Here is a 14,717-nt window from a genome sequence, read left to right as displayed (position 1 = left end):
ACGCACACACACACACACACACACACACACATAAAAATCTGAGCCAAAACCTATGCATGTAGTCAGATAAACTACAGAAAAACTGTATTTTAAAGTAGATAACACAAAACAATGAGAAGCTTTGACAAAGTTGGAATGAAAACAACATACAATGGCTGCTTGATGTAGACACAGTCTGGCCTAGCATGGCTGCTTGATGTAGACACAGCCTGGCCTAGCCTAGCATGGCTGCTTGATGATGACGCACACCACAACTCTATGAAATGGGCCGTGACGGCCAGCAGCTAGCTACATGCGTGCGTAGCAGCAACAAGAGCTGCTGCAGGTGAACAAGTAGACAGACATTCTCTGGATCCTCACCTCATCCTCTATCACATCCAGACTCTGACCGCAGCGACACAGGAGGAGGACAGAGGACTGGCTGGTTAGTACAGATATACAGGGAGGGGGGGTATTGAACCACTGAACACCCAGATAACCTCCGATGTTCCCAGATGTAGTTAGAGCTAGGTGGTGAGGGTTAGGGTGTGTGTACCTGAGGACAGCCCCAGGGTGTGTGTGTGTGTACCTCGTCTGAGGACAGCCCCAGGGTGAGTGTGAGTGTGTGTGTGTGTGTGTACCTCGTCTGAGGACAGCCCCAGGGTGAGTGTGAGTGTGTGTGTGTGTGTGTACCTCGTCTGAGGACAGCCCCAGGGTGAGTGTGAGTGTGTGTGTGTACCTCGTCTGAGGACAGCCCCAGGGTGAGTGTGAGTGTGTGTGTGTGTGTGTGTACCTCGTCTGAGGACAGCCCCAGGGTGAGTGTGTGAGTGTGTGTGTGTGTACCTCGTCTGAGGACAGCCCCAGGGTTAGTGAGCGTGCGGAGGTCTTGCTGTCTGTCAGAACGCCGCTCACCTCTACAGAGCTGCTGCTGCTGCAGCTGATGTCATCACCGGGGGCGGGCCCCTGACGGCACGGCGATAAACAACATCAGCAACATGATCAACAACAACATGATTGTTAATGTCGTTAATCTAACGCTAAGCGGTAAGAATTGATCAGTACACACTAAATTTAAATTTTTCTTAGTCCAAATAATTTAATTGGGTTGAACATTGGCTGTTGAAATTGTGATGTACCATCAGGCAATTCATTCATTCATTTGTTGCAGAACCCAGACATTTCAATGATTTACTAAGACAAACTAAATCTTTGTTAAATTAAAGTTGTGCATTGTGATCTTTTTTTTTACAAAACATTTACAAATTAAGAACTGAAATGAAAGTCAATCAAGAAACTCTTTCTAGGTGGTGATGTAGAGAGAGAGGGTTTAAAAACCCAGTGTTAGCTAGCAGGATGAGTTAGAAAGTGGTTCTAGCCAGAGCAGAGTGGAAGTGATACTGTACCAAGTAATTGGAATAGGAGAAGAAATGAGGCCAGGCGAGAGGGTTCTGTTAAACACAAACCCAGCGCACCTCCGGTTAAAAACTACGCTCCGTTTAACCTTCCACAACAACACCTTGTCTGTACAAGGGAGAATGAGCAGCTGAAGGGTTTAAACGACAGGCTGTAGGCAGGGCTCTAACTTTTTACCTCACTGTCCCAGTACCGTACCGAAAAAAAGACATTTCGAAAGGTTGAAAAAAAAGAATGAAAAAGGTTTTGAAAGGTTGAATATTATTTTTTTAAATATGTTTTGAAAAAGTTTTGAAAGGTTTGAAAAATATTTTATACAAAATGTTTCGAAAGGTTGAAAATATATTTGCAATTTGTTTTAAAAAATAGGTTTGCATCATTGATGAGTACTTGATGAGGACTCTACTAAACTCTACTGTACTCTGCTCTGCTTTACTCTACTCTGTTTTACGCTTCTCTGTTCTCCTCTCCCCTCTCCTTTCACTGTATGAAAAAAAGTTTCGAAAGGTTGAACATAAAAAATATAAAATATTTTGGGAAAAAAAGTTTCCAAAGGTTAAAAAAATATTTTCAAACAAATGTTTTGAAAGGTTGAAAAAAATCTTTTTGAAAACATTATTTAGATAATTTGTGAAAAATGTTTTTTTTAAACAAAGTTTCTACTACTAGTACTTGATGAGGACTCTACTAAACTCTACTGCAGTGGTTTCCAACCCTAGTCCTCAGGGAACACCTGTCCTGCATGTTTAAGATGTTTCCCTGCTCCAACACACCTGATTGAAATGAATGGTCATTATCCAGCTCTGCAGCAGCCTGATAATGACCATTCATTTGAATCAGGTGTGTTGGAGGAGGGAAACATCTTAAACATGCTGGACAGGTGTTCCCTGAGGACCAGGGTTGGGAACCACTGGTCTATTGTACTCTGCTTTACTCTACTCTGTTTTACTCTGCTTTACTCTACTCTGCTTTGCTTTAGGCTTCTCTCTCTCTGTTTCATCGACCCCGGGACGATGGGATGCCGTTCATCTCAAGCCCTGGCTGTAGGTGTGGATGTGGACACTGTCACTGTCAGCACTGTCCCGAAGCAGGCCTCCCAGTTCGTTTATGTCATTTCCTGTTAACTCATTTCCTGTTAACTCATTTCCTGTTAACTCATTGGTTCCTGCGATGTGAGCAGCTACAGGCTGGTGTGCCTCCACGACCCACCTTTGCCTTGAGTTTCTCTTCACCGTCCACTCCTGAGGGCTCTGTGGAGCTAGAGGGAGGAGGAGAGGGAGGAGAGAGGGAGGAGAGGGAGGAGGAGAGGGAGGAGGAGAGGGAGGAGAGGGAGGAGAGGGAGGAGGAGAGGGAGGAGAGAGGGAGGAGAGGGAGGAGGAGAGGGAGGAGGAGAGGGAGGAGAGGGAGGAGAGGGAGGAGGAGAGGGAGGAGAGAGGGAGGAGAGGGAGGAGGAGAGGGAGGAGGAGAGGGAGGAGAGGGAGGAGAGGGAGGAGGAGAGGGAGGAGAGAGGGAGGAGAGGGAGGAGGAGAGGGAGGAGGAGAGGGAGGAGAGGGAGGAGAGGGAGGAGGAGAGGGAGGAGAGAGGGAGGAGAGGGAGGAGGAGAGGGAGGAGGAGAGGGAGGAGAGGGAGGAGAGGGAGGAGGAGAGGGAGGAGAGAGGGAGGAGAGGGAGGAGGAGAGGGAGGAGGAGAGGGAGGAGAGGGAGGAGAGGGAGGAGGAGAGGGAGGAGAGAGGGAGGAGAGGGAGGAGGAGAGGGAGGAGGAGAGGGAGGAGAGGGAGGAGAGGGAGGAGGAGAGGGAGGAGAGATGAGGAGAGAGGGGGTTTTTGGAAAAGAGAGAGACTGTCAGTTGAGCTAGGGAGATATATTATACCCTGCGAGGGAGAGACACTAGCATGCTATGCTAGGGAGAGACACTAGCATGCTATGCTAGGGAGAGACACTAGCATGCTATGCTAGGGAGAAACACTAGCATGCTATGCTAGGGAGAGACACTAGCATGCTATGCTACGGAGGAGTACCTGTTTCCTGGTGAAGCTCTGGGGTCTTGGTCCTTTGATATACTCCTCCTTGATAAGGACCTGCAGAAAGAGACACAAGTGGTTAAACAAGTCCGGCCTTCCCTCCCCTTCGTCTTTGAACCCCCCCAGTCTTACCCAGGTCCCCCCCCCTAGCCCCCTCGACCCCCCAAGTCTTACCCAGGCCCCTCCACCCCCCAGTCTTACCCAGGCCCCTCCACCCCCCAGTCTTACCCAGGCCCCAGGCCTCTCTGGACGGTGTTTTCTTCCAGGCTGAGGGAGGGGCTGGACACTGCTGGAGACGGACAGCCTGATGAGAGAAAATAATCCTGTCACTCTATATCTGTGAAAACTGATCTCATGGTTGTAGCTCTTTTAAGCTGTTTACGGTGTGTGTGACCCCATGCAGAGAGAGTATGACCCCAGACTGAGAGAGTATGACCCCAGACTGACCCTGGAGGTGGGCAGCTCCCTGCTGTAGGGGGGCGTGTCTGGGGGAGCCCTCTCCTACCCCCTCACTAGGGGCCCCGCCCCTGAGAGACCCCCGCAGACTGGAGACTGGACTGCTGTGGCACTCTGATACCTGGAGGGGGGAGAGGGGGAAGAGAGATCAGGACCAGCCAGGAAGAGGCTGGGAGGGGCCGCAGGAAGTGACATCACTCAGAGGTCTAGGAGGTCTAGCTACAGGAGAACCGCCAGGCAGAAATTAATCCATTACATAACAGCTTTATGTAACAGAGCACGAGACAGGCTGTGTGTGTGTCTGTGTGTGAGTGAGTGTGTGTGTGTGGCTGTGTGTGGCTGTGTGTGTGTGTGTACTCACCTCTGTCTCGGTGGAACTGATACTGTCTCTGGAGGGTCTGCTGGTCACCTCTCCACTGTCTCTAACCTCTGTCACACACACACACACACAGATATAAAAGCAGGGATGACATCAGAGTTGTCCAGTATCTCTAACAGATGGCTCTCTGGTCTCATCACACTAGCCAGCTGCAACTGGATCCCTACTGTCTCAAGGTAGAATAGGTGCCTGTGATTGGACCACCCTGCCATCACTCACCAGTTGCTGGCCCTAGCCCCGCCCTCCCAGGACTCTGCTGGAAGCTGTTGTTGTTGTTGTTCACCTGGAGGCCATTTTGTTTAATCAGCTGCAGCAGTTCAGACTCCAGGGCAGCGATCTGCAGGACACGGAGAGGTGAAGGTGCTGCCTGTCAAAACAGCCGTGTTCTGAAACCACGGGCCTGTCTGAACACATATCCCCCGCATCGCCATGTAGAACATCCCTCTCTATGCACAACGCCATGTCGTGTGAAATGTCAGATAGAATGTGGGCGTTCTGGAGGCACAAAGTTAGCGTGGCCACTAGCGTGTGTAGTCCCACCATGCCGGCTCTCTCTGTTTACATCACAGACCTGATTCAGTTTCTTACTGCCGGTACAACAACGACTCCTTATTCCGCGTTCGTACAGCAGAGGAAGCTCTTCTCTAGTGAACACAACACGGTGCCTCTACAGCTCCCCCTGGTGGCCAGACTCTGAACAGCAAGGCGCTGTCAGGTAACAGGCAGATGTGTCTGTGTGCTTTTACTGTGTGGCTTCTCTGTGGCCGGAAACACGGTTTGCTTGAGTGGACACGTATTGTACAGTCACGACAAGAGGATTATTGAGAGGTTTATTCTGGGAGATAAGGAAATACAAAAAAGAGCGAGCGAGCAAGATAGATAGAGAAACAGAGAGAGAGATAGTCAGAGATAGAGAGAGAAACAGAGATAGAGAGAGAAACAGAGAGAGACAGAGAGAGAGATAGAGAGAAACAGAGAGAGAGAGAAACAGAGAGAGATAGTCCGAGAGAGAGGTGAAACAGAGAGAGAGATAGTCAGAGAGAGAGAGAGGTGAAACAGAGAGAAAGAGACATAGAGCAACAGAGAGAGAGAGAGAGAAACAGACAGAGAGTTACCCTGACTTGCAGTCCCTGGATCTCAGCCAAGTGAGCCTTCTCTGCATCCTCCAGCCTCTTCCTCTCTGCATCCTCCTTCTGGACAAACTCCACCTCTCTAGAGACAGAGACACAAGACATGGGACAACAGTCAGGGTGTGTGTGTGACAGCGTGTGAGTGGATGGTGTAAGGAGAGAGCCCAGCCCTATGAGCACAGAGTGAGTGTAAGCTGCAGTGACAGTCCTGAATCCTCTCTTTAATATCCGGGACAGGATGAGAGGCTGAACACAAACACACCCCTTCTCTCTCTCTCTCTCTCTCTCTCTCTCTCTCTCTCTCTCTCTCTCTCTCTCTCTCTCTCTCTCTCTCTCTCTCTCTCTCTCTCTCTCTCTCTCTCTCTCTATCTCTCTCTCTCTCTCTCTCTCTCTCTCTCTCTCTCTCTCTCTCTCTCTCTCTCTCTCTCTCTCTCTCTCTCTCTCTCTCTCTCTCTCTCTCTCTCTCTCTCTCTCTCTCTCTGCTGGGTGAAGAGAGCTGTCTTACTGTGCTCTCAGACATCATTAGCTTCTTAGCATGGAGAGGTTGTGTGCAGCAATGTCGACTGGAGGGCGGGAACACAATTAGAACTTTCCAGAGGTTAGAGGCTATTTAGAGTCGAGGCTAGGGACTGGAGGCCAGGGGACTGTCCAGAGAAACCAGCTCTCTAAAAGAAGCAAGGGTTTGGAGGCTGGAGGTTAGAGGGCTAGGGTGTGAGAGACCAGCTCAGCCAGCAGGATACTGGTGGTGCATGTGGACTCACTTCTGCTGGAAGTCCTTGATGAGCTTCTTGGCCTTGTTGTACTTCTTGTCCAGGGTCTGGTACTGCGCCTGGGCCTCCTTCAGGTGCTCGTTCACCGTGTGACACAGCGTCTGGGCCTCGATCCAGTAACCCTCCAGCTTCAGCATCCTGTCCTTGTTCTCCTCGATGGAGGCCTTCAGCTGGCTCTTCTCCCTCTCCCAGCGGTGCTTCTCCCTCTCCACGGCCTGCAGCTGGGGGGGGGGGGGGGGGAGGTGGGGGGAGGTGGGGGGGAGGGGGGGGCAGGTTGGGGGGGGGGGGCAGGTTGGGGGGGGGTGAAAGGAATCACGAATCATAATTGATCGATCGACTACAAACAGCAGGAGTGACTGACACATTTGACTCAGTATAGCACACGCACACATCCATGGGCGAGGCTACACACACATCACATCTAACTCATCCGTCCGGCTCAATGACTGTGTAACTCACTGAGGTCATGATTTATCTACTGCCTGACCACTTAGAACGAGGAGAGAGAGAGGAGAGGGAGAGGAGAGATAAAGAGACAGGGAGAGATAAAGCGAGAGGAGAGAGAGAGACTTTCCTCTGCATGCTAACACTGTTCTGTCCTGCTGTCCTGTCCCCACACACCTGTGACCCCCGACTGAGATACAGTAAAGCGAAAGTAACTGTTGAAATACACATCAGCACTTAACAGGAGACAAGGAGGATTTTACCAAACATATCTAATAAAGACACAATAGATGCTATTCCAGCCGCCCAATGTCCCATCACTCTACAGAGCCTCAGTCACTGACCTCATCTGATCATCTGAGCTGTACATAACGTCTCTCCCTTGTTAATACTACCAGCAGAAGAGAGCAGAGCAGTGAAGGAGAAGATCCTTACCTTGTTCTTGAGCTTCTGAATCTCAGCCTCCGTAACAGTGTGTTTTAACTGGAGCTGTGTGGAGAGGAGAGGAGAAGGGGATGAGGAGGGTCAGAATGACATGACGCTTCACTGCGCTGCACGCGCTGGCTTCCAGCCCAGCAGAGAATCCTGCCCAGACACACCACCATCAGACACTGTCACCTACTGTACACACTCTCCCAGGGAAGAGAGGAGAGGGAAAGACAGGAAGAGAGAGAGAGAGGGAGAGGAGGTACAGCAGAAAAAAATAACTAGATGTGAACCTCTCGGAACTTCTGGTACAGTTTGGTGGCATCCAGCTCGGAAGGGGATATGATGTCATCGGACTCCGGCAAATCGAAGACCTCGATGCTCTTCTCTCCCCCGCCCCCCGTGGTGGCAGGCCCCACATCCTCCTCCTCCTCATCAGTGGCGTACTCCCCTGTCTACACACACACACACATACACACACACACAGAAACACACACACACAAGGAATCAGAGATCCAGGCTCTCTCACATCATAATCACACTGTGGTCCTGTTCTTAAACCATCCCTTGTGTTCCTCATCCACCTCCTCCCCTGTCTCCCCCTCCCCATGAGTCATCTCTCCTTCCTGCTCTCTCCAACGCTGCATTTGATAATGAGAAACTCTCCATCACTTTAACGGGCGTGCCCGTTAATCCACCAGACTAAGCTTTCTCTCAGCCAACACTGTAAATAACAGGCTGTCTTGCCCCAGCAGAGACTCCTGTTCCACAGGCATGTCTTCATCTCTGGCAGGAAGGAGAGGCTACTGCTGGACTGGTACACTGCTACAGGACCTACCTCACACACCTGCAGTCCTACAGGATCTACCTCACACACCTGCAGGCTACAGGACCTACCTCACACACCTGCAGTCCTACAGGATCTACCTCACACACCTGCAGGCTACAGGATCTACCTCACACACCTGCAGTCCTACAGGATCTACCTCACACACCTGCAGGCTACAGGACCTACCTCACACACCTGCAGTCCTACAGGATCTACCTCACACACCTGCAGGCTACAGGATCTACCTCACACACCTGCAGTCCTACAGGATCTACCTCACACACCTGCAGTCCTACAGGATCTACCTCACACACCTGCAGGCTACAGGATCTACCTCACACACCTGCAGTCCTACAGGATCTACCTCACACACCTGCAGTCCTACAGGATCTACCTCACACACCTGCAGTCCTACAGGATCTACCTCACACACCTGCAGTCCTGTCTGTGTGTGTGAGTGCGTGTGTGTGTTTAGAGGGACATACAAGAACTACCATAATCGTGATGTTATTGTTGCGTTGTCGTAAGAGAAAAGGAAGTATGACATCATGATGTGTGTCGGTGTTGGAACTCTACAGATGTTCGCTCCGACGCTGAAACTCAGAAACTCAGTGGAGTAACATCCTTAAATATTCATAGCTGCATTTATATTAATGAGATATTTAATTGCGCTGTAGATCATGGCAAGTGTTTTCATAATCGTCTAGCTGATCGTCAGTCACACAGTCACACAGTCACACACACACAGACACAAACACAGACACACACACACACACACAGTCACACACACACAGTCACAGAAACACACACACACACACACCCCCGTCCCAGTACCTCATCGTCGTCAGCGTCGTACTGGGCGTACTGCTGTTCCAGCGCCTCCCTCTGCCTCTTCTCCTGCTCCAGAGTCTGCTGGATGAGCGACGCCACCTCGCTCACCTGCCCCGGACGCTCACGCCCAATCACAAACCTGCACAGACGGCAGCAGCCAATCAGAGCAGAAGGGCAGAGCCGCGCGAAACGAGCGGCAGATGAATTGTGTGGTGGCGGGTTGTCTTTGTTCCTGGTTTACTGTGAGGTGGAGGTGTGGCCTGATGGTTGACTGTGAGGTGGAGGTGTGGCCTGATGGTTGACTGTGAGGTGGAGGTGTGGCCTGATGGTTTACTGTGAGGTGGAGGTGTGGCCTGATGGTTGACTGTGAGGTGGAGGTGTGGCCTGATGGTTGACTGTGAGGTGGAGGTGTGGCCTGATGGTTGACTGTGAGGTGGAGGTGTGGCCTGATGGTTGACTGTGAGGTGGAGGTGTGGCCTGATGGTTGACTGTGAGGTGGAGGTGTGGCCTGATGGTTGACTGTGAGGTGGAGGTGTGGCCTGATGGTTGACTGTGAGGTGGAGGTGTGGCCTGATGGTTGACTGTGAGGTGGAGGTGTGGCCTGATGGTTTACTGTGAGGTGGAGGTGTGGCCTGATGGTTGACTGTGAGGTGGAGGTGTGGCCTGATGGTTGACTGTGAGGTGGAGGTGTGGCCTGATGGTTTACTGTGAGGTGGAGGTGTGGCCTGATGGTTTACTGTGAGGTGGAGGTGTGGCCTGATGGTTGACTGTGAGGTGGAGGTGTGGCCTGATGGTTTACTGTGAGGTGGAGGTGTGGCCTGATGGTTGACTGTGAGGTGGAGGTGTGGCCTGATGGTTTACTGTGAGGTGGAGGTGTGGCCTGATGGTTTACTGTGAGGTGGAGGTGTGGCCTGATGGTTGACTGTGAGGTGGAGGTGTGGCCTGATGGTTGACTGTGAGGTGGAGGTGTGGCCTGATGGTTTACTGTGAGGTGGAGGTGTGGCCTGATGGTTTACTGTGAGGTGGAGGTGTGGCCTGATGGTTGACTGTGAGGTGGAGGTGTGGCCTGATGGTTAGCCACGTCCTAGCTGTGGTGATCACGCTGTTATGTTTCATGTATAGATTTGTAGAGGTATCAGGTGGTATGTCTGTGTTTTTTATGGAATAAAGGAAGTTGCATCAAGGAAGATGGTTGGATCATGGTAAACAAACCCAGCATGGTACCAGAGTCAGCATGGCACCAGTCCACCCTGAGAGCGCTGGGGAGCTGTGTTTATGCTGCCTCTCACCAGCAGTGATTCAACAGCAGGATCAGATTTACTGTGTTTTGAGAGTGTGTGTACTTGTGTAAAAGTATGTGTGTGTGTGTAATCCTATTTAGGTTTGCATGTGTGTGTGTGTGTGTGTGTGAGAGAGACTGTGTACTGTTTCTGTTAAAGTATGTTTGTGTGTAATCCTGTTTGTGTGTGTACTGTATATTTATGTAAAAGTGTGTGTGTAATCCTTTTAGAGTGTGTGTGTGCCAGGGCTCTCAGTGTTGACACAGTGATGTGCCACCGTGTCCCAGGGTCCCAGGTAGGGCCCCATGGTCCCAGGTAGGGCCCCAGGGTCCCAGGTAGGGTCCCAGGGTCCCAGGTAGGGCCCCAGGGTCCCAGGTAGGGCCCCAGGGTCCCAGGTAGGGCCCCATGGTCCCAGGTAGGGCCCCAGGTAGGGCCCCATGGTCCCAGGTAGGGCCCCAGGGTCCCAGGTAGGGCCCCATGGTCCCAGGTAGGGCCCCAGGTAGGGCCCCAGGTAGGGCCCCAGGGTCCCAGGTAGGGCCCCAGGGTCCCAGGTAGGGCCCCAGGGTCCCAGGTAGGGCCCCATGGTCCCAGGTAGGGCCCCAGGGTCCCAGGTAGGGCCCCAGGGTCCCAGGTAGGGCCCCAGGGTCCCAGGTAGGGCCCCATGGCCCCAGGTAGGGCCCCAGGGTCCCAGGTAGGGTCCCAGGGTCCCAGGTAGGGCCCCAGGGTCCCAGGTAGGGCCCCATGGCCCCAGGTAGGGCCCCAGGGTCCCAGGTAGGGTCCCAGGGTCCCAGGTAGGGTCCCAGGGTCCCAGGTAGGGCCCCAGGGTCCCAGGTAGGGCCCCATGGTCCCAGGTAGGGCCCCAGGGTCCCAGGTAGGGCCCCAGGGTCCCAGGTAGGGCCCCAGGGTCCCAGGTAGGGCCCCATGGTCCCAGGTAGGGCCCCAGGGTCCCAGGTAGGGCCCCATGGCCCCAGGTAGGGCCCCAGGGTCCCAGGTAGGGTCCCAGGGTCCCAGGTAGGGCCCCATGGTCCCAGGTAGGGCCCCAGGGTCCCAGGTAGGGCCCCAGGGTCCCAGGTAGGGTCCCAGGGTCCCAGGTAGGGCCCCAGGGTCCCAGGTAGGGTCCCAGGTAGGGCCCCATGGTCCCAGGTAGGGCCCCAGGGTCCCAGGTAGGGCCCCATGGTCCCAGGTAGGGCCCCATGGTCCCAGGTAGGGCCCCAGGGTCCCAGGTAGGGCCCCAGGGTCCCAGGTAGGGCCCCAGGGTCCCAGGTAGGGTCCCAGGTAGGGCCCCATGGTCCCAGGTAGGGTCCCAGGTAGGGCCCCATGGTCCCAGGTAGGGTCCCAGGTAGGGCCCCATGGTCCCAGGTAGGGCCCCAGGGTCCCAGGTAGGGCCCCATGGTCCCAGGTAGGGCCCCATGGTCCCAGGTAGGGCCCCAGGGTCCCAGGTAGGGTCCCAGGTAGGGCCCCATGGTCCCAGGTAGGGCCCCAGGTAGGGCCCCATGGTCCCAGGTAGGGCCCCAGGGTCCCAGGTAGGGTCCCAGGTAGGGCCCCATGGTCCCAGGTAGGGTCCCTGGTAGGGTCCCAGGTAGGGCCCCATGGTCCCAGGTAGGGTCCCAGGTAGGGCCCCATGGTCCCAGGTAGGGCCCCAGGGTCCCAGGTAGGGCCCCATGGTCCCAGGTAGGGCCCCATGGTCCCAGGTAGGGCCCCAGGTAGGGCCCCATGGTCCCAGGTAGGGCCCCAGGGTCCCAGGTAGGGTCCCAGGTAGGGCCCCATGGTCCCAGGTAGGGTCCCTGGTAGGGTCCCTGGTAGGGTCCCAGGTAGGGCCCCAGGTAGGGCCCCATGGTCCCAGGTAGGGTCCCAGGTAGGGCCCCATGGTCCCAGGTAGGGCCCCATGGTCCCAGGTAGGGTCCCAGGTAGGGCCCCATGGTCCCAGGTAGGGTCCCTGGTAGGGCCCCAGGGTCCCAGGTAGGGCCCCATGGTCCCAGGTAGGGTCCCAGGTAGGGCCCCATGGTCCCAGGTAGGGTCCCTGGTAGGGTCCCAGGTAGGGCCCCAGGGTCCCAGGTAGGGCCCCATATAGCTCTATCCTGCTATAACCTGCTCTACCCTGCTCTACCATGCTATAATCTGCTTTACACTACGCAAATGAAAAAGGTTTTCATGACCAACCAAAACATATTCTGGGGCTGTCTGGACAATACTTCGTCCCCACATCCATAAGGTAGGAAACATCTCTTCTGTAGTCCAATTAGTATGGAGGCCACGCCCCCACACTGGAGGCCACGCCCCCAGGAGAGATAATGATAAGCTGCCATTCCGCCCCACAGTCTCTCTGATCTACATCTGAAGAAACAAGGGGATGACAACCCATCAAACACACTCTCTCTCTCTGTCTCTCACACACACACACACACACACACACACACACACAGTTGGGTACAGCAAGGAGGAGCTGACCTGGAAATAACCCTCAGGCAGGGATGGGAGGGATGCACACACACACACACACACACACACACACACACACAGCCAGTCCATGGCTGGGCTCAGATTCTCCAGACTTCTGTGAGCTCATCAAAGCCACACTATGACTGGATTAAGAGGAGATTTGAGAAGGTCTGGGTAGGAGAGAAGAGGAAGGAGAAGTGTTTGGAAAGCTGTCCCTCTAAACCCACCAGCTGGCCCATCCTCTCCCTCCAGATCTTTCCTGCACCGAGCGTCTGAAGGAAGTGATATCCACAGCATCTGTTCATCGACGAACATGCCGCCATGTTGTTTGACAACAACTATCCTCTGGGGCTTTCTTCCCAAGAACACACACACCCACCCCGCTTAACAGATATCACACACACACCCCGCCCAAACACAGATATCACCTTGCAGTGTTCTGTCTGTGTGTGACCACAGACCTGCTGAACACCATCTGTCACACTGGCCAGAAGAGATTTGAGGTGAAGTACAACTGTATCTGAAACATCGATAGAAACAGCAAACTCACCCCTCTTACTAACTCAGACAGAGGCAATAGAACAAAGAGAAATATGGACAGAGATACGGAGAGAGGGTGGGAGAAAGGGAGGGGGAGAGAGGAAAATAAAGAGAGAGAGGGAGAAGGAGGGGGGGAGGGAGTGGGGTGCAGTAAAGTCTTGTGATTTGCAGTTTTTTTTTGTCCAGTCAGTGTGTGTATTCTTTCTATACACACACACACACTCATCTAGTGTGTGTGTGTGTGTGTGTGAGAGAGAGATAGGAGAAGACTGAAGCAGTGTGTGTGTGTGTGTGTGTGTGTGTGTGTGTGTGTGTGAGAGAGAGAGAGAGAGTGTGCTGAAGCAGTGTGTGTGTGAATGAAACATTGTCCTTCATCGTCTCTCAACGAGGACATGTGCAGCGTGTGTTTGTCTGCCTGGCCATGCCCTCACACTGCTAGCGGCTAGCTAGCTAGCACGCTCAGTAACCAGAGAAGTGCACAGGCGTGAACACGGAGATCTCACGGGATCATATCTCTCCTCTAGGTGAAACATGAGCACATGAGCCTTCCTTCCTACAGGTTGCTGAACCAGCATCAGTGTGATGATGTAGAACAGGTTCATACAGGCCAGTGATCCTCCAGGCCCCGCCTAGCCCCGCCTCCCTCCACTGCCGGAACACACATGATCTTCAGCTTAGCAAGCTAAAACAGTCCAGAGTGACAGGTCCACTAAAGACCCAGAGGTTGGATTACAGATTGGAAAAGGGGTTGTTGTTTTGTTCACGGTCGTGGATGAGGCTGTTGTTCATGGTTGTGGATGAGGTTGTGGTTCATGGTCGTGGTTGAGGCTGTGGTTCGTGGTTGTGGATGAGGTTGTGGTTCATGGTCGTGGTTGAGGCTGTGGTTCGTGGTCGTGGATGAGGTTCATGGTCGTGGATGAGGCTGTGGTTCATGGTTGTGGATGAGGTTGTGGTTCATGGTCGTGGTTGAGGCTGTGGTTCATGGTTGTGGATGAGGTTGTGGTTCATGGTCGTGGTTGAGGCTGTGGTTCGTGGTCGTGGATGAGGTTCATGGTCGTGGATGAGGCTGTGGTCCTTACCTGACCACACCCTGAGTGTTCCTCAACACAGAGGCAGCGAAGCTCTGAGTGACCCCCACGAGGCTGGTCCCGTCCACCTCCACGATCTGGTCGTTCACCTTGATCCTGAAACACAGCAGGTCATCAGCGTACAGAACCATATTCACCATCTGAACCAGACTACACTGGAGGCTTCGATAGCGTGTGGATATCCCACATGGTTCAGATCAGACTGGCTTTATTAATGATGACACACACAAAAGGCATGTGAAGAGGAGAGGACAGGATGTGAAGAGGAGAGGACAGGATGTGAAGAGGAGAGGACAGGATGTGAGGCGTTCCGCCCCTGGCAGAACCTCTCTGCAGAAGAAATTAGGTCAGAGTTCCTGCTCTTGAACGCCCAGAGACGTTCAACATCACCCGCCATTATAGACAGATGTACCCACTGCTTCTACACTACAGTACACCTGCACACACACACACACACCTGTTCTCCTACCCTGCCAAGTCAAGGAACAGTCTGTATTTACTAGCCACTTCGCAAAGTAACTATCTAATCAAATATTCTTCACTGGTCTTCGTTTCCCAGACCTACATTCAGCCTGCTCTCTGACTGGAACACCTTCCATCCATGTCCCCTCCTCAGGACAGAGCAGGGAGATGTTCCCTCTGTGGGGAACATCGGGTGTCATGGCTGACAGGAAGCAGGGTTGTCGCTTCCTG

At 53.4% G+C, this 14,717-nt stretch overlaps 1 protein-coding gene across 5 annotated transcripts in view; it reads right to left on the bottom strand.

Annotated features, from left to right (window-relative positions):
• The window catches only part of ppp1r9a (protein phosphatase 1, regulatory subunit 9A), a 36,867-nt gene that overhangs the window by 3,024 nt on the left and 19,126 nt on the right, over positions 1-14,717 (bottom strand). For 2 of the 5 annotated variants that reach the window (XM_062486705.1, XM_062486704.1), the window contains exons 5-19: positions 14,016-14,120; positions 8,681-8,816; positions 7,311-7,472; positions 7,027-7,080; positions 6,139-6,368; positions 5,363-5,459; positions 4,467-4,584; positions 4,230-4,297; positions 3,860-3,989; positions 3,641-3,716; positions 3,410-3,469; positions 2,602-2,650; positions 1,383-1,427; positions 823-942; positions 361-384 (exon numbers count right to left, since the gene is read on the bottom strand). In XM_062486705.1, the coding sequence (XP_062342689.1) occupies positions 361-384; positions 823-942; positions 1,383-1,427; positions 2,602-2,650; positions 3,410-3,469; positions 3,641-3,716; positions 3,860-3,989; positions 4,230-4,297; positions 4,467-4,584; positions 5,363-5,459; positions 6,139-6,368; positions 7,027-7,080; positions 7,311-7,472; positions 8,681-8,816; positions 14,016-14,120 (1,474 nt within the window). The remainder of the gene's footprint in view (positions 1-360; positions 385-822; positions 943-1,382; positions 1,428-2,601; positions 2,651-3,409; positions 3,470-3,640; positions 3,717-3,859; positions 3,990-4,229; positions 4,298-4,466; positions 4,585-5,362; positions 5,460-6,138; positions 6,369-7,026; positions 7,081-7,310; positions 7,473-8,680; positions 8,817-14,015; positions 14,121-14,717) is intronic. The other 3 variants (XM_062486706.1, XM_062486707.1, XM_062486708.1) reach the window with 3 other exon arrangements.

This window comes from Osmerus eperlanus, chromosome 20 (genome assembly GCF_963692335.1).
Source record: "Osmerus eperlanus chromosome 20, fOsmEpe2.1, whole genome shotgun sequence".
NCBI classification, from domain to species: Eukaryota; Metazoa; Chordata; class Actinopteri; order Osmeriformes; family Osmeridae; genus Osmerus; species Osmerus eperlanus.
This window is presented reverse-complemented; position numbering and strand designations above follow the sequence as displayed.